This window comes from Suillus discolor, assembly GCF_016758755.1.
Source record: "Suillus discolor strain FC423 chromosome Unknown F5147scaffold_59, whole genome shotgun sequence".
Lineage (NCBI taxonomy): Eukaryota > Fungi > Basidiomycota > Agaricomycetes > Boletales > Suillaceae > Suillus > Suillus discolor.
The window spans coordinates 131,184-155,175 of NW_024541306.1; the positions used below are offsets into that span (position 1 = coordinate 131,184).

Sequence of the window (23,992 nt, forward strand, 5' to 3'; positions counted from 1 at the left end):
GACTAGAAACCATCGAGGCACTTACTTCCTGTCAACAGGCGAGCAGCAGCGAGGAATGGGGATCATGAACATGGGTCGAGGACTAGAAACCATCGAGGGACTTACATACTGTCAACAGGCAAGCAGCAGCGAGGAATGGGGATCATGAGCATGGGTCGAGGACTAGAAACCATCGAGGCACTTACACCCTGTCAACAGGCGAGCAGCAGCGAGGGGTGGGGATCATGAGCATGGGTCGAGGACTAGAAACCATCGAGGCACTTACCATCTGTCAACAGGCGAGCAGCAGCGAGGGATCGCGATCATGAACATGGGTCGAGGACTAGAAACCATCGAGGTACTTACATACTGTCAACAGGCGAGCAGCAACGAGGGATGGGGATCATGAGCATGGGTCGAGGACCGGGAACAATCAAGGCACTCACATACTGTCAACAGACGAGCAGCAGTAAGGCATCAGCGTTGTCCTTGCTTAGCTTTGTAAGCCACAATCTTACCAGCTGTTATCAATAAACAACTACAATCAAGGAAAACATATCAGAATTTCTACAGTTTTAGCGCTTCGATATTCACCATGGATGAGAACCATTACCAGGGATCGTCAGATTGAATCAATCTTCGTCTTACTTTGAGATGTGGAAACCACTTAGCAATGTCATGCTGATAGTCTCCATAATCGATTTGCTTATGCGCACAATCAACGAGTGTTCTAGATGATGTTGAAACAAAATTATGTGACTTGCAAATCTGAGACTCACGCGATGGCACACTTGATGCAAAGCTCCATGTTTGATTTTTGTGTCGACACCAAGCACAACCGCAATTCTTCGTTGTCTAGTGCGAAAGTGGTGTGTTCCAGTAGAGTGTTGCAGTTTGTATCCGTTTTGTTCATTTCTAGCACGTTTGCTAATGTCAACTTTGACATGGGACAAATAAAAACTGAACCACTTACCCTGCATGCGTACATAGGACTTGGGACGCGCACGATTTTCGGGGTTGCCCAACTGATCCAAGATTCGTGTCTTAGTGAAAAGTTCCTCGACGCGCTCGGCAATCCTCTTTGAGCGTTCTTCTCCTGATACTCCTTTTAGTTGCTTCTTGATTTCTCCATATGCGACGGGACGCAGAGCTTCGAATTTGGTGAACACCGCGACCACAGGAACTGAAGATCGATCATCTAGCCCGAGCACGGCAACTGACAATGAAATTGAAAGCTCACCGTGCCCGGTATCGCACTCCTGGAAGAACTTCTCTTCTGACCGCTGGAATGTTCGACAATGTTCGTCCATCGGAATACAATACCTGATGGCAATCAAAAAGCGCGGAACGTCGGAAGGGGGCTACTTACCAGATAGCGTGAATTCGCTCCTCCAATTTTGTCGCATGTGCGCGTTTTGAGATAAAGTTCTTCATAGTCTCGAATTCTTCCTCAGATCCCGCTTCGAAACCGCACGAGTCGTGAAATACGAAACCGGGATTACTTTTGAACACCATTTCGTCCGTGATATCGTGATTTCCACGCTGAACATCCGTCAGCGCATGTATGCTCACAGGGCAAATGATGCACACACCCTGATCGAGGATTCCACGATGGTAGTATCAATCTACCCACAATTGATCAGCGATAGAGGCGTGCATGGCATAGATCATCACCCACACCTTGTTTCCTTGGGTATCGTAAATTTCTGGTTGATCCGTGGTGTTGCAGACCTTCTGAAGGATGGTCGTTTTGCCTGCGTTTGCTCTCCCCATGATCAGAACTCGAAAGCGCCCGATTCTTTCTCTGAGGTCCCGGGCTTCGATGGTTGCCATTGGGAGATCTCGATATGCGTTCTGAAGTAAAGGTGATTTGGTTTATCGTGAAAGCTGTACTGCGGTACAGAACCAGGTCGTGGAGAAATATGACAGCGAACGAACACGAAGCAAGGGTTCTTAATACTTATGGCTTGTGGCACAACAGCTATACACAGCATCTATCTCTTATCTAACTCCCTGCCAATCAGGCAACTGATTATACCCTCGCACAGATACGAAGTTGCAACTGTTCAATCGTTCGTACGATAAAGCACAAGGATGACACAATAGATGATGGTATCGAACAATGAGAACATCGATAAAGATATGAACTATAATGAATGATCAGAATGCGACGGAAATAACAGAATTTCGCTCTTTCCTACCGTCTAACTGAGAGCAGTGATATCGGAAATCTAAGCTCGATCTTCCGAGGTCTTCCAGACGATTGATCCTTGAAACGTCTGAGAGCAAACAAGAGCATGTCAGGATGTGAGACACTCTGGAATGGGTGACATCTCGTGATGCTCGACAAGGTCTGCACGTTTGGACTTTCCCCCGGAAGATGTTGGTCCTGAGTACGAACTAAGGGGCGGGGGTGCAGTAGATGCCGTGCGTGTTGGGTGAACTCGAACGTCGAGCACGCCCGTTGGAAAGGCCGATGTAGCGGGCCGCAGGAGCTTGTGTATTCATAGATGACTCGGGGCAGGTTTGGTACACGTCCGCAGATGAGTCCGACTGTCCATCATACTTTATAAATTGGCGCATATATTGTCAAGTATCAAAGATGACGTACCGGTCAACATACACGTAGATTCGCAGGGCTGGCGTGCGTCTCGCTGGATTATAACAAAATTCGTCCCAAGAACCCTTGAATACTCACTCATGAGTACGATGGACAAACTTCTTGCAGCCTCAAGAATCGCAATGTGCACCACCGTTTGACTCAGCCCTCCTCCGACTCTTCCTGCACTGCTGGTGCCTACTCTGATGGGTGATGTCGTTCAGGCTGACTGCTTCTCGATCCTTAGCGAGCTCCCTGCTGTCTTTCGACGGTATGGAGATCACATTGAAATCATATAGCGTCAACCATCGTGATGGAAGGCGATGATGTACATGGCTCTGCACCTGGAACGTACAAAATCACATGCCTCGGCAAGGATGCGATTAGTACAAGAACTCGCGGTATGATCCAAGACTCACTGGTTTGAACGATATGCGTGATTGTATGCCTTGTATCCAGCCATTTCGAAAAATGTCGACAACATTGCGAGACATAGCACTGCATGCCGGCGCCCAACCGTGAAGCTCGATGATTATCTTGCGCATCCTTGTCTGAAGCTGAATGTGGAAGGTAGAGCTTGACGGCGGCAGTGGTGATCCCCCTCAAGCGAAGGCATGAACTGCAGTGGGAATTTGAGCCGTGCGACGGTTTCTGCGCTCAGCCCGGTGTCTTCGTCATCTAGACTGGCTGTTTGCGTCCATAAGACAAACATGTTGGAGTGACGCTTCACGTGAGTATAAATCCTCCATAAGGACACACTGGTCCGCATCTAGGGGTGCGAGAACAACGCTGTTATTAGGGTCGGATAGTAGTGGATCCGGGGACGGACATCGTTGTGGAACCACATGTTGAGGAGGTGATATGGGAGGGCGGACACCTGTCGTTGTGTCATGAATGTCTCCAGAGGCGTCGTAACCTGCAAAATGGTTCTCCTGTAGGGATAAATTGAAATCATAAGTCATTGTAGTAGAAAGCACAAGAAAAACAAGACGAACCTCTATACCAGGATCATGATCCTGTTCATCCTGCTGGACAGGTTGTGGGTCCCGATCCAGAAACCTACGAATATCTGACGCGCTACCATTAGTAGAACAGCCCCGGGAAGTACAGAGCTGGCCATACCAGTATGCGTTCTTTTCTTCAGAGAACACGTCCCCTTCGTATCGGGACCTCCAAACTCTGCATGCCATCTCCACGTTCCATAAAGTACTTGGTGCAGCTAGCTCTTTCGCAATCGCAGTGATATTTTTTGGTGTCACCGTGACTGACTCTGTAAAATAGTGGAGTCTTGGGCATGGTGTGTCGACGAAGGCATGTCTTGCTGACACGAGACGCTGACACAACACAGGTCACTGTGTGATATGCACTCTGCCTGCGTTTCGTGCGTTGGAGTAATGATAAACGTAATAAACGGCGAAATCCAAACATTGAGTCACATGACAGGAAGGAGTACGTTTTCGAATTTATTTCGGAGCACATGTCTTGTTCTTATCATATCACGATCCAGATATCCATCTCCCATCTGACCAGGTTTATGTAACATAGTGATGATCCCGGACACCCACAAATTTAGTGGGGAGAGGTTCTGTAGAAAATAAATGTCATGCCGTCTGTCATTTGATGCGTGGAAAATTCTTTCCGCTGGCCGATAATCAAACCGATGGTCATATGATCCTCGGAACTCCTACACAAGCATTGGAGCTGTTTGTATCAGAACGCAACATTGCACGTTTGCATGTTTTTGATATTCTCTGGTTACTCTTCGAGTCACGTCTTCAACACGGCGGACTGACCCTTGAGCTTGATGCTTCATTCCACTTCTGTTTCATGCTTTCGCTGTTGATGGCATGGAGGGACCGCGGCGCGCTGGACGTTTTTTTCTGATGGCTTGATGTGACTCCTCCAAGGCACGTCTTCAACACGACCGACCACTCTTCATTGTGATTTTAACCTCCATGGTGTAAGGCCGTGTGAACGCGAATCCGAATTCTGTACAAATACAGATGCTGTCGGGGACTGGCGCGGCTGAGCGCCGTTACGATGCAATAAGGATGTCATCAAAAGTAACCGCGCCCAAAGTCAAGTATGTCGCCCACTCGGTTGTACCCACATCCTGGAACACGCGGCACCGTTATCTAGCGGCTATCAGCAATTTCGCGAAGTTAGGTATCTGTCTGACTCACTGCACTAACACGACAGCTCAGGTCATTACGTCGAGTGATGAGCTAATTACAAAGGTAGTGGCACTCAAGTCTTAAGCGACTCGGGAAACGGAGGATACTGGTGTCACGTGTGAGCAAGTCTCAGATCCCAGCGCTCAGCGCTGTTGATCAATTCACCATCGAGCTCTCACTGGCATCCTACACTTCGCCTCGCTTACGCTTCTGGCTTCTCTGTTACCATCCTCTTATCGCTTCACTGATCGCTTATTCTTTAGACTTTCCATCTTATCAACTCATCTCCTATTACATCTTCCCACCAATCCCACATGATTCCCCCTCTCCTTTTTATGGAAGCTTCCACCATTCGATACAAGCGAGTAAATCTCATGGTGCTCTCAACCTGCGCCACACGGAAATCACCTTGAGGACTGCCCCCATTAGACTCAGGAGTTTGACTTGCCTTGACGATTTGGATCCAAGTGATCACTGGGGCGCAGTCCTGCGACTCGGTCCCAATCTAAAAGACTAAAAGACCTTACTATCTTCTCCTCATCGCAAGCTTTCCAGGATTTGCAACATCATGTACAGCAGGCTACATGTGACATTGCTGTGGCTTATTTGTAGTCTTGCCGCTGAGTCAAAACAACGTCATCTTTTGGCCCTCGATGCATCACCCGCGAGTAAGCAGAAGAACCACGAAACTTAACCTTGTCGTGTATACGAATTGTGCGCAAGTTTAATATTTGCGTTTAACAGTACTACTGAATCATCATAGAGGCAATTTAACTTGAGCGCGTCCGATCTGGCCTCGCTTATACCTTTTGGATGGCAGGCTTCTCTTTTACCTTCCTCAACTCCCATCTTGTCACATCTTTTCGGACCATCTACATTCACACATTCGCAGCATCAAACCGATATTCAGACACTCGTGTAAGGTTTTACCATTCTCGTACAAACGAGTCGATTCCAGGGTACTCTCAACCTGCACCACACGGCGATTACTTTGAGCACTGGCCCCATTCCAACTCAGGAGTCAAGGCAAGATACAGATCTGATAATCAACTCTGTACCTCGCCTCGTCTTCTCCTCATTGCGTGTGTTTCGAGTCAAACCTTATTCCCGGCTAGAGTGACATGGGTTCAATTCTCTTGTCGGGTCAGAACCACATCATCCTCTGGGGCCTCGATGCATGTGAGAAGAACAAAATTTCAAGATTTGATCAACATCAACCTTATGCTCGTATTTACGATACGGCCAACTTATCTACCGACTAATGAGAAGAGTCGACCATCGTTCTCGCGTCTCGAGGATTAACAACATCATGTACAACAATGCCATCTTCTGGCCCTTGATCGAGCCTAAAGATCAACCTCGTCACCGTGTCTACCATAGAGTCGTGAGCTTCATGAAAAGTTGCACCGTGCAGTCATCAAAGACTTTGGTTTACAAATCAATAGGAGTCCACTCGCCTTGGCGACGTTGACCCTCAAAGATACCATATTGAATTATTGTCCCGCGACATTACCACTATCTATTGATTTCATTCGTGTCGCTCGAACGAGTCTACCATTTTTCTCCTGATTCTATTGATAATGAAGTTCACGGTACGCCACGCATTAACTTGATGATGGTTGGCACTGATTCATATCAGAGATATAGTCGGGGATCTTACATTTGACTGACGTATAATTTACGCCCCGGATTCATATCTTGACGCTCGCTGACGATTCTAACGTAATGTACAGCAATCTATAGAACTGCCCTGACATGTGGTTAAAAAAGGCGCCTGCAAATACAGCATCACATCTGACCGCAGGTCTCTTCGTTACTTCTACCATCCCTTCTCGTTCTCGACCATTCACTTTCCGTATTATCGAGCACTGTCTCACTGTCAACTCGTCCGCAAAGATAGCGGTGTCTCAAACTTTCTTCGTCAGTGTCATGGCCGAATCAAACGCATCAGCACAACGAAGAGATGGAGAACGAAGAGCATTGTTGAACTTACCGGTAGTTAGCGCGCCTCGTCGGACGAAGGAGAAGGATCCACCACCCTACGGTGCACAATATCTCCAGGATGCACTTTGGGAAGGTAAGTGTCTGCATTTTCACACCTACTTACTTACTCGACGACAAACAGGCGGGAATGAAGCGCTCCCTCCTCAATGGTGGCAGTCTAAGCTGCTAGATGACACAATAGCATATCAAGATGACACAGTCGTAATGGCTTCTTGGAACCGACCTTTACCAGGAGTGCGACTAGGTGAGCGAAAAAATGTCCCACTAGCAACGAGGAACTAGTAATGGTGAAACATAGATTTTCCTGGACAACTCGTTCCCGGATGCGAATGGCACATCTCACCGCTTGGTCGGTCCTACTTCGTCAATCACAATACAAAGACCACGTCGTGGAAAAAACCAGCGCCTGAGCGTCCACCAGGGAGCTTGACGCCGAAGTGCATCATCAACGGTCATTGCAAAGTCATTTATGGCCTTGCCTGCATGGGCACCAGTTCCAATATACTGAGCGCGTCAGGCGATGGTTCAATTCGTCAGTGGACAGGAGACGGAGAGCCAGTGGGGAGGCCTTGGAACAGTGATGGAAGAGAGGTATGCTCTATAGCAATATCTCCAGATGAATCAATGGTCGTGAGCGGAAGCTCAGATGGCAGGCTACGGCTGTGGAACATCAGGAAGGACAGCATTTTCGGCAAATCGTGGGAGGGGCATGATGATGGAGTGCGGTCCATCGATTGGTCGTTCAATGCCCAGGAGATAGCAAGTGGATCACAAGATGGCACCATACGACGCTGGAACCCGGATACTGGCCGACAAATAGCACCACCGATAGAGACCGGCCATGGGATGGTTTTCACTGTCAGATACTCACCACAAGGGGACAAATTGATGAGCGGCGGAGAGAACAAGGTGATCTGCGTGTGGTCAAAGAATGGCGAGCTGCTCATGCAGATCGAAGGTCATGAGCGCGAGGTGACGTCGTTGTGTTGGTCCAAGGACGGCGCACACATTTTCTCGGCGTCCGTCGATCACACTATCCGAAAATGGCGGTCGATTGATGGGAAAGAGCTTGTTGTTTTTCAGGGTCATACCTATCACGTCCGCTCCCTCTGTCTTTCCTCTGATGAAAGTCATCTTGTTAGTGCAGCAGCTGACTGCTCAGTTCGCATCTGGGACCTCAACACCAATCAGCTGGTCGGAGACCCGCTCTTGCACGACGACGAAATCTTGGCTGTTGTCATTTCCCCTGATGGAAAATATATCGTCAGTGCTGGATCGGATGGAAAGATATATGTATGGAGCCTGGAAGCGGCGCTCAAATATACAGTCAATAATCACGTGCGTGTGTTTATTCGTTGTCTGTGTCTTTTCTAAGTGGGGTCTGGTCGTCATTCAGAGTGGGGATGAGAGCAGTGCGAAGGTCAAGGCAAGTCGTCTGCGCTTCCCTTTCGCGTTGTATCTCACTTTTTTTTGCCAGGGACGTCCAGTTCGATCGATAGATGCTGTGCGCCAATCAGTTATCAACACTCTGCTCATTCGCTTATTCATGTCGTCAGATCTCCAAGCAGCGGCCCCAGGCCGTCAACAAAGGCTTGGCAAGATATGTTAGTGCAGTTTTTCGTTCCGGGGCTCTCGCAAGTCTAACAAGTGGCACAGGGCAATGACTTCTGGGACGTTGATGCCAACCCCACGCCTTCTCCTGCGAGCCCATCGTCTTCCCGTCATTGGCGTAGCTTGCTCGGTTTACTGCCTTTGGGTACTCGACATGCCAACGCGCCACAATCAATACCGCTCGAGCCCCGACGTTGGAATTTCAACCTATTTGCAAGAGGAGGTTCTATACGGGCCGCTGAAGTAGCTGCCGGTCGCAAGAAAAATGTGAGTGGCTTCCATTGGTCCCTTGTGATATCATGGAAATTAATACATTTGCAGAGAATTTATGTTTCCCCTCCCAGCGCAGCAGAGTTGGCCCGTGCAGAAGCGGCAGCAGCAGCTGCTGCTGCTGCGCAACATGCAAATGGCAACGAGGCTAGCAGTTCGACACAAGCAAGTCAACCTCAGGTTGCGCCGGGGATACAAGTGTATCAAGGACGACCGACAGAAACACAAGGATCAATTGGTGGGACAGGACAAGTTTCTTATGAAGTTAGGTGCTGCGGATTGTTTTTTAGTTGTGGTCGTCCTACCTCGCATCAGTCATGAAGTCATCTCTGTTACTTGATAGTCTTTGCTCATGCGTCTTGTTTATTTTTGCGGACTAGCTTTACTTTTTGTGCAGATAGCTACATAAGCATCCCTATGCGTAGTACCAGTGCCCCTTCATGCACATGTTCGACCATTGCTCTAGCGCGAGATGATAAGTTAGCAGGGCACGAGCGACTCAACTTTTTACTCGCAGGCCAAAGTCATACCCGCGTCACCTCTTAGCTATCATTAGACTGCAGTTTAGAGCTAAAGCTCTTACTCGACAACGCTGGTGTATCGTCCGCAGGCGCCTTCAGACTATAATATGTTTCAACACACCAACATAGATGATACCACGGCACATGTGAGGGGGATGAGAGAAGTATTAAGTACCATTTCTCATCCGACTCGCATGTGCTCGAGGCAGCGAACTGGGAGTACTTGAGTTATCATACACTTACGTCACGCAATAAATAACCGCAGGTATACATGAACTATCGCGCAAGTTTCCATGGCGTGACATCATGATCGTCTGTAGAGTGTCAACTTGAAGTTGAAAGAACCGAGCGTGGGACCACGAAACATACTTGAATATCGACGCAGCACATCATTCACGAGAAATCTATCCATTGAAAACAGTATGAAAATGCGTTCTAGACAATCTCCTAAGCCATGAGTACAGAAACGGTAGAAGAAAGGGATCCACGATATGCTATGAGGTTCAGTTTGTATTATGCATGTCTAATAGTCTTCATTTTACAACGGCGGGATGGTTCAGCCTTCACATTAATACACGCGCCGCTCACTGCATTTTCCCCAACACCCTCGGCTGATTCAAATCCGCAATGTTGATGAAGATATCATCAGCAGGGTGTCTGTACAGCGGTGCACGGAGTCTCTTCTGGTCGAGGTGGTGTCCAATGAAGCCGATGCTGCGGCCAAGGACGAAGAGACCGTTGAGGGTCCCGATCTTGATATATTCATCGGCTTCTTCAGGGGTGAAGGCACCACTGTCGCGCAGGAGGTCGACGAAGCAAACGGCGATACAGCCGTCGACGTTAAGGATAAGCTGTTGGGATGTCAGTCTGGAATTTGGTTTTGGTGAGGGATGAGGACGTACGGTATCTTTCTTGCTCGTGGTTACTTTCTCAACGGCAAGCGCGTAGTCAAGAAGTGAGTGGCTTGGGAAGTTCTTCCTCACGTATTCCTTGACGAGCTCGACACGGAGATCAGGGTTGTTCACCGATTTGATCTTGTGGCCAATACCAGAGACTGTTATGCGTCAGTCAGTCTCGAGCTCACACAACCGTAAAAACAAACTGGACGAGGCCACTCACTGAGCTTATTCGCCTTCCTGGAATTATCCACAAACTCCCGAGGCGTCAACCCCGTATCTCTAGCCCCACTGAACATGCTAGCAGCTTCATCCAGTGCTCCACCGAACCGACTACCAATGGTCAACAAACCACTTGCCAAACTCGAGATCAGGTCCTTGCCCGCACGGGTGGCGACGATGGTATTCATGGCACCGCTGACAGCTGGACCGTGATCTGCCGTAAGCATCAGCACCATCTCGATGAACTTGGTTGCCCAAGGGGGAAGACGGCGCTTGAACCAGAGGAGAGAGACAACTCCTCCAAGGCCGATATCTTCTCTGAAGACATCAGAGATACGCATGCCAGCATAAAGCAGCTCCTGTCCACGCTCATCAGAAATAGTACTGATAAACGCAGCCGGCTTCCTGATAAGCCCCAACTCTTGTGCCCATTTATAATCCATGGGAATAACTGGGGGCTCGACTTCTCTGGCGAGGACGATAACACCCTGCGCGACGAGCGCTTCGTAGGTGTCTTTTAGGGCCTTGGGGAGCTCTTCGAAAGTGGCGGGCACGATGAACCCGGCCTCACGCATAGCCCTGTTCTTAGCATCCGCAGTCTCGCTATCGCTGTTTGCCATACTGCCTGCGTGTCCGAACTGCACCTCCGTAGTGAACATGCTGGCGCAAGTCCCAATGGCCCATGCAACAATGGGTTTCTTGATCTTGCCAGACTTGACGGCTTCGATGACGCGGTATTCTTCGACACCGCCGACTTCACCGAGGAGGACGAGCATTTTGCATGCGGGGTCGGCTTCATAACGGAGGAGGTGGTCGATGAAGGTCGTGCCGGGGTAGCGGTCACCACCGATAGCGATACCTTCGTAGGTACCGTTTGTGACGAGGCTGAGAATGTTATTGAGCTCATTGGACATGCCTCCGGATTTGGAGACGTAGCCGACGCTGCCGGGGCGGTAGAGCTTGGAGGCGATGATGTTGTCCATCATGCTGTGGAGTAGAAATTATGTCAGAAGGGAGAAACGTTCATGTCAGCGCAAGGAGCAAACACACCCTCCAGAATTGCCGATCCTGAAGCAACCAGGCTTGATCCCTCCGACAGTAGCAGGGCCGATAATCAACACGCCCTTCTCATTTGCCTTCCACAAGATCTCCCTTGCCTGGCGCTCTGGCACACCCTCGGCGATCAACGCAATGGCCTTGATGCTCTCATACTCCAAACACTCCATCGTACTGCTATACACACTCCGGCTGGACGCAAAGTTAACGACGACATCGACGTCGGGGTGCTTCTTGACGGCTTCTTCGAGAGAGGTGTATACGGGGAGAAGAGTCTCGCGTGTGCCCCAGTAGAATTTCTGAATGTGGTGTCCTCCAAAGGGATAAATCATAGCCGCTACACTCGGACGCGCGCGTTTACAGCTGTAATCGAAGTCCAACATTCCCTGGATGGCCCGTGGTTGAAGACCATAGACAAAGCTGCGTGTGTCTTCGTCGAATGGCCTGTATGCGGGCCTGGAGCCTTTGGTACCTTTGAGAGAATCGAAGCGGACGACGACATCATTGGGTTGGGTGCGTTCGCCATCTGCGTGGATAGCCCCAACGTCGCTGGCCCCGGGCTCGGGCGATGCGGCCGAGATCTTGGGGGAGCCGGGTGCGGTGGCGGGGATGCTGATGAGTGCTGTTGTGCTCGTTGTGGACTTGAGGCCGAGGGCAAGGGGAACGATTTCGGTGATGTGGGTGTCAGGGCCGAAGACTCGGATGGGGACGCCAAGGGATTCGCCTGCGTTAGTGTTAGTGGCGATGTTAAGATCAATGTATGCGTGGGATGGACAAACCGAGTAAACGCATGGCTTTGAGACCTTCTTGCCAGTTAGGACCGCCACGACGGACGTAGATCTTGGCATTGTGTGCGATGAGTTGAGCTTTGTAGGATGTGAGCGCGCGGATGATGCCTTTAAAGGTAGCAGCCACGTTGGTGAAGTTTGCAATACCACCACCGATGATGAGGATCTTGCCATCAGGGCGAGGAGGTGGACGCGTGAGTAAGTCGACTATACATAGATTAGCGAGATGAGATTGACGAGGAGATATACGCACGGATTGTCTTGGCATATTCGAAAGTCTGACCCTCGCTCGGGGCACCAGAGTATTCACCGTAGTTTGCGAGTTCATGTGCGAAACCTGCTGCTGCGATGGCATCACTGTAGACGACGGATGCACCGCCACCTGCGACCATTGTCCACACACGACCGTTGGGGTTGAGGACGGTGAGCTTGAGAGAAGCACCGGTTGAAGCATCGAGTTTTTGAATGTATGCTATGTCGAATGAGTACGACACAATAACGATCGACAGAGTACGCACCCTCTTCCTTTGTGAGATCTCTACCAAATGGAGCAGGCCAAACCATAGGTGGGCCACGATCAGCGTTTATCTTAGAGCCAGTGGTATGTCCAGCTGGAGCGGTCTCGTAGACTGTCAAGTCTCTTGCGACAGCCCACTTTGGACCGCAGATGCTCTCGGCTGTCTGATCGAGCTTTGCAGCCATATCGAGGTAGTGAATTGTACCGTCATCGAGAACGACCAAGGGGTTGATCTCGAGGTAAGCATAGTGGAGATCTACGTAAACAGAGTACAGTCTGACGAGGAAGTCGGCGAGGACTTCTTTCTTGTGTGCTGGGACATCGCGGAGGAGGATTCTCTGGAGGTCAGCGCGACTTGGGAAAGGACCGAGGACGGGTATGTCGAGTTTGAGAGCCTTCGCGTCAACATCGCCAACGTCGACACCACCTGCAGTGGTGAAGAGCAGAGTGTCACCGTGACGTGCTGAAGTTATGCAGATGTAGTACTCAGAGTCTGATGGATGGGGGAGGAAAGGTTCTACGATGAAAGAGCTGAGAGTGCCCGTGACTGATTCGACCTGTGAGAGAAGTACTAAATATGGAAGGAGATGCGATTAGATGAGATAAGGACTTACTCTCTGAGGCTTCCCTGCTCTATCTTGAATCCATTTCTTCGCGTCTTGCCAATCTTTGTTGAGAGCTAGCAAGCCTGCTTTGCCTCTACGTTTGATGAGCTGATCTGGTTTTGCGACGAGCTTTGTGGTGGATACCCAAGAAGGGAGAAGGGTATCGGGTGTGATGGAATCAGTTGAAGGATCCCATAAGATCTGCGCTACTCGTGGAGCGGGGAATTTAAGAGTAGAAGATGGTGAGGGGGCAAAGTTTGGGTTTGGTGCAGGTGCACGTTGAAGCCAATAGGCCAATAGAAGTTTTGCGTCGTATTCTCTGATTGCTATAGTGGATGTGAGCACAAGTTAGTAGTGCGCTAATAATGAGAACGGACCTTTCGAAGACATTGTAGGGAAAAGAGGAAACGATGTCTATCATCCTGTATAGACGCTATTTTATACCCCAATATTCACACGATCTAAAATTTACACAGCCACACTCGAACCACTAAGATCGAACCATTCAAATCGTATCACAAACAAATTTCAATCCGAATAGTCAGGCAAGTTCGAACGTAGTTCGGCGACAACACCCATACTCGCCTCAATCATCGGAACAACCTACAGCGCACTCTGAGCGACACTCGCTGCAATCTTGCAATCTCAGCGCTTACGTTTTTGGGGTTCGCTTGGGGTTATTTGCATTCACAGCACTCTCATGGAAGCCACACGGCAATCACCTCGAGGACCGACTCAGGAATGTTCAATCTCCATCTCCATCAAGGAATTTATTGACTCTATCAAAACGTGTTTATCGCGGGCATTAACAACATCATTGTGACTAGACTCGACTCCCTAACTCGCCTTCGTGATATAGACCCTCAAATCTCAGAGACGGCCTACAACTACCACCGTCTCCACTGCACCGCCCCGATTAGTTGATTTTCTTATCGCCAGCATGTAGTTGACGAGGGTGGGTAGAATTCCCAAGCAAATACTGTCCAGTCGCTTTCTGGCCCCTCATGCACATGCACCACGTTCCGGGATGCATATAACTGACAACATCGATCATGTCGTATTAGTGAGTTCGACATGCCACTCTATAAAACTCCTCGCAGATTGACACCATCGCTACCGTTTCTCTTTGCTAGACTACGATCACAGGGGTACTTGGTTAATTGGCGTCATGTGATGCTAATTCATATAGACACGCATGTAATACTAGAAATGCATTCGGTTATCTACCATTAGCCGTCGACATCGTGCCACTCACGTTCAAACGTTCATAACGTTCATATCTTGATGGTCGTTTGGCGTAATGTACAGCAATCTGTAGAACTGCCCCGACATTCGAAGCACTGCCCCCGACATGTGGCCCAAAAAAGGTGTGAAAAGTACAGCTGACTGTCTCTTCATCAGTTCCACCATAACGAGTCTGTACAGACAGCGGTAATTCAAAACTTTCTTCTTTGATCAGTGTCATGGCCGAATCAAGCGCATCAGCACAACGAAGAGATAAAGAACGAAGGGCGTCGTTGAACTCACCGGTAGTTAGTGCGCTTCGTCGGACGAAGGAGAAGGATCTGCCACCCTATGGTGCACAATATCGCCAGGATGCACTTTGGGAAGGTAAGTGTCTGCATTTTCATACCTACTTACTTACTCGACGACAAACAGGCGGGAATGAGGCGCTCCCTCCTCAATGGTGGCAGGTTAAGCTGCTAGATGGCAGAATAGCATATCAAGATGACACAGTCGTAATGGCTTCATGGAACCGACCTTTACCAGGAGTGCGAATGGGTGAGCGAAGAATGTCCCACTAGCAACGAGGAACTAATGATGAAACATAGATACTCCCGGACAACTCGTTCCCGGATGCGAATGGCACATCTCACCGCTCGGTCGGTCCTACTTCGTCAATCACAATACCAAGACCACATTGTGGAAAAAACCAGCGCCTGAGCGTCCACCAGACAGCTTGACGCCAGAGTGCATCATCGAGGGTCATTCCGAAGTCATCTGGAGCCTTGTCTGTTTGGGTACTTCCAATCTACTGAGCGCGTCACGCGATGGTTCAATTCGTCAGTGGACAATAGATGGAGAGCCTGTGAGGAGACCTTGGGTTGGTGATGGAGGAGCAATAGGCTCGATGGTAATGTCTTCAGATGAATCAATGGTTGTGAGCGGAGGCTCAGATGGCAGGCTACGGCTGTGGAACATCAGGAAGGGCAGCTTAGTCGGTGACCCATGGGAGGGGCATGATGATGTAGTGTGGTGCATCAATTGGTCTCCCAATGGCCAGGAAATAGCAAGTGGATCGCGAGACGGCACCATACGACGCTGGAACCCGGATACTGGCCGACAAATAGCACCGCCGATAGAGACCAGCCATGGGATGGTTTATGCTGTTAGATACTCACCACAAGGGGATAAGATCATGAGTGGTCAGGAGGATAAGGTGATCTGCGTGTGGTCAAAGGACGGCAAGCTACTCATAGAGATCGAGGGCCATGACGATAGGGTTTCGTCTTTGTGTTGGTCCAAGGACGGCGCACACATTTTCTCCGCGTCAGTCGATCACACCATCCGAAAATGGCGGTCGATTGATGGGAAAGAGCTCGTTGTTTTCCAGGGTCACACCAATGCCGTCGCTTCCCTCTGTTTTTCCCCTGATGAAAGACATCTTGTTAGCGCATCAGCTGACTGCTCAGTTCGCCTATGGGACCTCAAGACCAATCAGCCGATTGGCGACCCCCTCTTGCATGACGACGAACTCTGTGTTGTTGTTATTTCCCCTGATGGAAAGTATATCCTCAGTGCTGGACTGGATGGAAAGATATATGTATGGAGCCTAGAAGCAGCGCTCAAACATATGGCAGTCAATAATCACGTGCGTGTGTTTATTCGTTGTCTGTGTCTTTTCTAAGTGGGGTTTGGTTGTCGTTCAGAGTGCGGATGAGAGCAGTGCAAAGGTCAAGGCAAGTCGTCTGCGCTTCCCTTTCGCGTTGTATCTCACTTCTTTGCCAGGGACGTCCAGCTCGATCGATAGATGCTGTGCGCCAATCAGTTATCAGCACTCTACTCATTCGCTTATTCATCTCGTCAGATCTCTAAGCAGCGGCCCCAGGCCATCAACAAAGGCTTGGCGAGATATGTCAGTGCAGTTTTTCGTTTTGAGGCTCTCGCAAGTCTAACATGTGTCACAGGGCAATGACTTCTGGGACGCTGATACCAACCCCACGCCTTCTCCTGCGAGCCCATCGTCTTCTCTTCATTGGCGTAACTTGCTCGATTTACTGCCTTTCAGTACTCGACATGCAAATGCGCCACAATCAATACCGCTCGAGCCCCGACGTTGGAATTTCAACTTATTTCCAAGAGGAAGCTCTATACGCACCGTTGAAGTAGCTGCTGGTCGCAAGAAAAGTGTGCGTAGCTTCCGTCGCTCCTTGTTGATATCATCGAAATTAATATATTTGCAGAGAATTTATGTTTCCCCTCCCAGCGCAGCAGAATTGGCTCGTGCAGAAGCGGTGGCAGCAGCAGCAGCTGCTCAACGTGCGAATGGCAATGAGGCTGGAAGTTCGACGCAAGTAGGTCAACCTCAGGCTGTGTCGGGGACACAGGTATCTCAAGGACGCCCGGCGGAAACGCAACCAGGTCCATCTCTGGTTGTGCCAGTGACACAAGTGTCTGAAGGGCAACCAATAGGAACGCAAGGCGCAGGTGGTGGGACGGATGTTTCTTGTGAAGTTAGGTGTTGTGGATTGTTTTTTAGTTGTGGTGGTCCTTCCTCGCATCAGTCATGAGGCCATCTACAAACTGGCCGCTTCGATGTTTTTCTCTTGATTTTGAGGGCTTTGCAAATTGTTTCGCACCTGGCCGTACCCGTTGGATTTTACTTGTCCGTGTAAATGAAGGCCATATAAGTATACACCTTCTCATGTTTACAATATCATCACTGTTTCCAATTATGTAAGTGTGCGCCTGAGAGTACACCTCATACTCCGGAATGAATGACTTTGAAGTTCGAGTGTCCTCAGAAGAGAGGTAGTTCTATCAGCAGACTTTATTAACACAGTATAGTATAGTTTCTCTGAAACGAAAGAACTCATAATCAAACACTGAATTGCCAGGGACCGTTTGCTTCACCGAAGCTGTTAACTTTAAATTTGTCTCAGACTCCCACGCTGCCTACTAATCGATGCACCGCAAAGTTACTTTTGCACCAACCTGAGAAAATTCTTCATGCTGACTCCGAGTCGTTCCCTGCTCTACGGACTACGTTCACGAGAATATTTTAGGCAACTGGACCGGTGACGAGATAATCGGCAAACTCGTGTTGGGGAACCAGGCTGGTGTGAGTCAAGCTTGCATCAATTCACCATCTGCTCTATCATCGCACCACTCGATTACGCTTCTCTTCACGTCTTCTAAGTTCTTCACATCTTATCGCTCCATCGGCCTTCACATGATCCCATATCGAACTGAAATACCCCTTGTAGGTCCTTATGGAAGCTTCGACCATTAACACGTACAGCGACCTCCTGCACACAGCCATCACCTCGAGGACTGCCCCGCTCCTTCTATTACAACTTCGTACCTTGCCTTGGCGATCTGGATCAGGAAATCAAATTTAGTCTGAGGTATGTAGAATCCGGCATTTTCCTACTATCTGCTAATCCTAATCGAAATGACTCGACCATATTCTCCTCTTCGTTTCCGGTATTGATACACTTACAACGGGCCAAAGTTACGTGGTTGCGACTTTGTGGGTCTCATTGTTGAGGAGTTGCCAACAGAATCGCAACCGCGTCATCTTTTGGCCCCTCGATAAATCACCAGCGAGCATAATGATCAACCTCGTCGCTGGGTCCGACTCTCATAATGCGGTGAGCCCAAATTGTGCTTTCACCAAGTCATTTAGTTAAGTCATACATATGATAGAGTCCACTCCACACCCTGCGTTGGCAATATCAATCCTCGAGGGCATGTTAATTGCATCGCTCGAACCAGACTTGATAGACTCGGAGGTGCGCAACTGCCACTTGGTCTAGAATCAAACTTAAAAAAGCGAGTGACTCAGGCGTTGGTGTCATCTAGCACTAATTCATACAGACACGCATGGAATTAGCTTGACGCTCGCTGACGAATTTTGTGTAACGCACAGCAATGTATAAAACTTCCCCGACGTGCGGGCGAAAAAAATGCGCCTACAAGTATAGTATGCACAGCTGACTATCTAGCAGGTCTCTTTGTTACTTCCACCATCTCTCCTCACCCTCGGTCATTCATTTTCCGTACTATCAAGCTTTCTCAACACGTCTGTACAGATAGCGGTGATTAAAAACTTTCTTCGTCAGCGTCATGGACGAGTCAAGTCCATCAGCACAACGGAAAGATAGAGAACAAGGAGCGATGTCGAAATCGCTGATGGTGACTGCACCCTGTCAGACGAAAGAGAAGGATCCGCCACCCTATGGTGCACAATATCGCCAGGATGCACTTTGGGAAGGTAAGTATCTGCAGTTTTCATACCGACGTACTCAACGAGAAGCAGGCGGGAATGAAGCTCTACCTCCTCAATGGTGGCAGTTCAAGCTTCTGGATGATACAATGGGATATCAAGATGAGACGTTCGTAATGGTTTCACAGAAACGACCTTTACCAGGGGTACGACTAGGTGAGCGAAGGATGTGTTACTAGCAACAAGAAACTCATGATGAAACATAGATTATCCAGGACAACTAGTTCCCGGATGTCAATGGCACATCTCACCCCTTGGTCAGTCCTACTTTGTCAATCACAATACCAAGACCACGTCGTGGAAGAAACCACTGCCTGAGCGTCCATCAGGGAGCTTGACGCCGGAGTGTATCATCGAGGGTCATTCCCAAATCATTAAGAACCTTGCCTACTTGGGCACCAGTTGCAATATACTGAGCGCGTCACACGATGGTTCGATGCGTCAGTGGACAAGAGACGGAGAGCCTGTGGGGAGGCCTTGGAATACTGATGGACGCGTGTGCGCAATGGCAATATCTCCAGATGAATCCATGGTCGTGAGCGGAGGCATAGATGGCAGGCTACGGCTGTGGAACATCAGGGAGGGCAGCATGGTCGGTGAACCGTGGGAGGGGCAGGGCGGTCCGGCGGTGTGCATTGATTGGTCTTCCAATGCCCAGGAGATAGCAAGCGGATCGGAGGACGGCACCATACGACGCTGGAGCCCAAATACTGGCCAACAAATAGCACCACCGATAGATACCGGCCATGGGATGGTTTGCGCTGTCCGATACTCACCACAAGGGGGGAAATTCACGAGCGGTGGAGAGGACAAGGTGATCCGCGTGTGGTCAAAGGATGGGGAACTTCTCCTGCAGGTCGAGGGCCATGATGGTGGGGTGATGTCGTTGCGTTGGTCCAAGGATGGCGCACACATTTTCTCCGTGTCGGCCGATCACACCATCCGGAAATGGCGGTCAATTGATGGGAAAGAGCTCGTTGTTTTTCAGGGTCACACCAATATTATTATCTCCTTCTGTCTTTCCCTTGATGAAGACCATCTCGTTAGCGCAGCAGCTGACTACTCAGTTCGCATCTGGGACCTCAAGACCAACCAGCCAGTCGGAGACCCGCTCTTGCACGACGACGAAGTCTGGGTTGTTGTCATTTCCCCTGATGGAAAGTATATTGCCAGTGCTGGATCGGACGGAAAGATATGTCTATGGAGCCTGAATGCAGCGCTCAAACATGTAGTCGATGATCACGTGTGTGTGTTTCTTTGTTGTCAGCGTCTTTTCTAAGTGAGGTTTGGTTGTGATTCAGCTTGTGACTGAAGCAACACCTGATGCAAAGTTCAAGGCAAGTTGTCTGTTTTTCTCTTTCTTCTGGTATCTTACTTCTTTACCAGGGACGTGTAGTTCGATCGACAGATGCCGTGCGTCAATCAGCACCCTCCTCGTTTGCTCATTCGTCTCATCAGATCTTGCAGACTGGCCAGGTCTTCAAGAAGCAATCCCAGGCCGTCAACAGAGGCTTGACGCTATATGTCAGTGCAGTTTTTCGTTCTGGACCACTCGCAAGTCTGACAGGTGGCACAGGGCAAGGACTTCTGGGACGCTGACACCAACCCCACGCCTCCTTCTGCGAGCCCACCGTCTTCCCTCCATTGGCGTAACTTGCTCGGTTTACTGCCTTTCAGTACTGGACCTGCAAACGCGCCACAATCAATACCGCTCGAGCCCCGGCGTAGGAATTTCAACTTATTTCCAGGAGGAAGCTCTGTACGTACCGTTGAAGTAGCTGCCGGTCGCAAGAAAAATGTGGGTAGCTTCCATCGCTACTTGTTGATATCATGGAAATTAATATATTTGCAGAGAATTTATGTTTCCCCTCCCAGCGCAGCAGAATTGGCCCGCGCAGAAGCGGCAGCAGCAGCTGCTGCTGCTGCTCAATGTATGAATGACAATGAGGTTGTGAGTTCGACACAAGTAGGTCAATCTCAGGCTGTGTCGGGGACACAAGTGTCTCAAGGACGCCCGGTGCAAACGCAACCAGGTCCATCTCTGGTTGTGCCAGGGACACAAGTGTCTCAAGGGCAGCCAGTAGGAACGCAAGGAACAGGTGGTGGGACGGGAGTTTCTTATGAAGTTAGGTGTTGTGGATTGTTTTTTAGTTGTGGTGATCCTTCCGTGCATCAGCCATGAGTTCATCTACAAACTGGCCGCTTCGACTTTTTTTCTCTTGATTTTGAGGGCTTTGCAAATTGTTTCGCACCTGGCGGTACCCGTTGGATTTTACTTGTCCGTGTAGATGAAAGCCATACACCTTCTCATGTTTACAATATTATCACTGTTTCCAACTGAGTATGCGCCTGGCAGTACACCTCATACTCCAGACTCTGAACCCACAAATGACTTTGAAGTTCGAGTGTCCTCAGAAGAGAGGTAGTTTTATCAGCAGACTTTCTTAACACACTTCAGTATAGCTTCCCTGAAACGAAAGAACTTATAATTAATTTACAGCTGTTTTCAAAAATATGCGGAATCGCAAAAGTTGAAACTCGCGCGTCGGAAATGCCCGGCCAGGACCCCGTAAGCACTTGAGTGACAAATCCAGCACCAATTCAGAGTGCTTCGCTGAAAGACAATGTCGTCGCCATCACCCTCTGTTGAGATACCTCAATTTAGGGCTACATTCATTGTCCATCTTGATACATACACAAAGACTACTATTGAAACTAATGGCAAAGCAAAGTCCAAGGAAGTCAAGTCTACAAAAGTCAAGGAACTTGTGTTTCAAATCTCTGAGCCCAACTATCATCCTCGCAAAACATGACAAGTCACAATACAGGGTTACTGAGAGGAAAAAGTATGGTTTCAAGTACCTTGTTGGCAATTCTCGTGGGCAAGTGATATTTGTGTCATCCATGGGGCTTGATCTTATCTCAGTGGTTTTTTATAGCCGCATCGAAGCCATGGATGTTGACAACAAAAAAGATTATGCGGAGATGGCAAAGAAGCTCATCTCTGAAGAGCCTCAAAAGGTGAAAGTCTTTGTTGACATGAAAAATGTCAAGAAACTCCCTGTCTCTACTGCTCGAAATGAGGTATGTGGTGACGAGAATTTGTTGTGGGACCGGCTGTTAACTTTAAATTTGTCTCAGACTCCCACGCTGCCTACACCGCAAAGTTACTTTTGCACCAACCTGAGAAAATTCTTCATGCTGAGTTCACGGACTACGTTTACGAGAATAATAAGGCAACTGGACAGGTGACGAGAAAATCGGCAAACTCGTGTTGGGGAACCAGGCTGGTGTGAGTCAAGCTTGCATCAATTCACCATCTGCTCTATCATCGCACCACTTCTCTTCACGTCTTATCGCTCCATCGACCTTCACATGATCCCATATCGAACCGAAATTTCCCTTGTGGGTCCTCATGGAAGTTTCGACCATTAACATGAACACGTACAGCGACCCGCTGCACACAGCCATCACCTCGAGGACTGCCTCACTCCTTCTATTACAACCTTGCCTTGGCATGAATAAGGGGAATCAAATTTAGTCTGAGGTATGTAGAATCCGGCATTTTCCTGCTGTCCGCTGATCCTAATCGAAAGGACTCAACCATATTCTCCTCTTCGTTTCCGGTATTGATACACTTACAACGGACCAAAGTTACGTGGTTGCGACTTTGTGGGTCTCATCGTTGAGGAGTTGCCAACCGAATCGCAACCTCGTCATCTTTTGGCCCTCGATAAATCACTAGCGAGCATAATGATCAACCTCGTCGCTGGGTCTGACTCTCATAACGCGGCGAGCCCAAATTGTGCTTCCTCCAAGTCATTTAGTTAAGTCATACATATGATAGAGTCCACTCCACACCCTACGTTAGCAATATCAATCCTTGGGGGTATGTCAATTGCATCGCTCGGACCAGTCGAATATGTTCTCACTGGGGTTTAGTTGATAAAAGGATCACAGCGGGTCACACTGTCGGTTCGTTATCGCCCGTTCAGTGTGTAAACTACAGCATGTGACGATGACCACTTAGCAGGTGACTTGATTGCCTTCACTATCTCTAACGTTTCTCCTTGCTAGGCTCGGAGGTGCGCAGCTGCCACTTGGTCTAGAATGAAACTTAAATAAGCGAGTGACTCAGGCGTTGGCGTCATCTAGCACTAATTCATACAGACACGCATGGAATTAGCTTGACACTCGCTGACGAAATTTGTGTAATGCACAGCAATGTATAAAACTTCCCCGACGTGCGGGCGAAAAAAATGCGCCTACAATTATAGTATGCACAGTTAACTATCTAGCAGGTCTCTTCATTACTTCCACATCCTCGACAATTCATTTTCCGTACTACCAAGCTCTCTCAACGCGTCTGCACAGACAGCAGTAATTAAAAACTTTCTTCGTCAGCGTCATGGACGCGTCAAACGCATCAACGAAACAGAGAGGTGGGGAACGAGAGTTGTTGAACTCACCGCTGGTTAGTGCACCTCCGAGTCGTCGGACGAAGGAGAAGGATCCACCACCCTATGGTGCACAGCATCGCCAGACTGCACTTTGGGAAGGTGAGTAGCTGCGTTGTGATACTCACTGACTTATTCAACGAGCAGCAGGCGGTAATGAAGCGCTTCCTCCTCAATGGCAGCAGTATAAGTTACTGGATGACAAAATAACATATCAAGATATAACACTCGCCACGACTTCAGGGAACCGACCTCTACCAGGAGTGCGAATGGGTGAGCGAAGAATGTGTCATTACCAACGAGGAACTCATGGTGAAACATAGATCATCATGGACAACTCATTCCCGGATGCGAATGGCACATCTCACCGCTCGGTCGTTCCTACTTCGTCAATCACAATACCAAGACCACGTCATGGAAGAAACCAGTGCCTGAGCATCCACCAGAGAGCTTGACGCCAGAGTGCATCATCGAGGGTCATTCCGAAGTCATTTGGGGTCTTGTCCGTTTGGGTACCAGTTCCAATATACTGAGCGCGTCAGGTGATGGTTCAATTCGTCAGTGGACAAGAGACGGAGACCCATTGGAGAGGCCTTGGACTAGTGACGGAGGGGCGGTACGCTCAATAGCAATATCTCCAGATGAGTCAATGCTCGTGAGCGGAAGCACAGATGGCAAGCTACGGCTGTGGAACATCAGGAAGGGCAGCGTGGTCGGCGACCCGTGGGAGGGGCATGAGGGTTCAGTGTGGTGCATCGAATGGTCTCCCAATGCCCGGGAGATA

The 23,992-nt window shown here is 49.2% G+C and overlaps 3 protein-coding genes across 3 annotated transcripts; all 3 read right to left on the bottom strand.

The window, feature by feature from the left end:
- Positions 1–296: 296 nt before the first annotated feature.
- On the bottom strand, positions 297–1,812 carry F5147DRAFT_839509 (uncharacterized protein; the record flags this gene model as incomplete). Its single annotated transcript, XM_041444230.1, has 8 exons — positions 297–351; positions 498–709; positions 759–894; positions 953–1,162; positions 1,220–1,302; positions 1,349–1,521; positions 1,572–1,604; positions 1,660–1,812. The coding sequence occupies 7 exons, from the start codon at positions 1,810–1,812 to the stop codon at positions 589–591; spliced, it is 909 nt and encodes a 302-aa protein (XP_041289058.1). The 3' UTR covers positions 297–351; positions 498–588.
- Positions 1,813–2,996: 1,184 nt separating this feature from the next.
- On the bottom strand, positions 2,997–3,931 carry F5147DRAFT_712935 (uncharacterized protein). The gene is given in 5 exon segments (XM_041438384.1): positions 2,997–3,347; positions 3,367–3,510; positions 3,701–3,711; positions 3,757–3,801; positions 3,848–3,931. The coding sequence occupies 5 exon segments, from the start codon at positions 3,891–3,893 to the stop codon at positions 3,111–3,113; spliced, it is 483 nt and encodes a 160-aa protein (XP_041289059.1). The 5' UTR covers positions 3,894–3,931; the 3' UTR covers positions 2,997–3,110.
- A 5,619-nt stretch (positions 3,932–9,550) lies between these two features.
- Positions 9,551–13,644, bottom strand: F5147DRAFT_712944 (ATP citrate lyase). Its single transcript, XM_041438385.1, has 9 exons — positions 13,620–13,644; positions 13,252–13,568; positions 12,639–13,194; positions 12,374–12,592; positions 12,112–12,327; positions 11,327–12,056; positions 10,278–11,263; positions 10,061–10,212; positions 9,551–10,009 (listed from the first exon to the last, which is right to left on the bottom strand). Exons 1-9 carry the CDS (start codon positions 13,630–13,632, stop codon positions 9,743–9,745), a joined length of 3,456 nt encoding a protein of 1,151 aa, XP_041289060.1. The 5' UTR covers positions 13,633–13,644; the 3' UTR covers positions 9,551–9,742.
- Between the last annotated feature and the right edge of the window lie 10,348 nt (positions 13,645–23,992).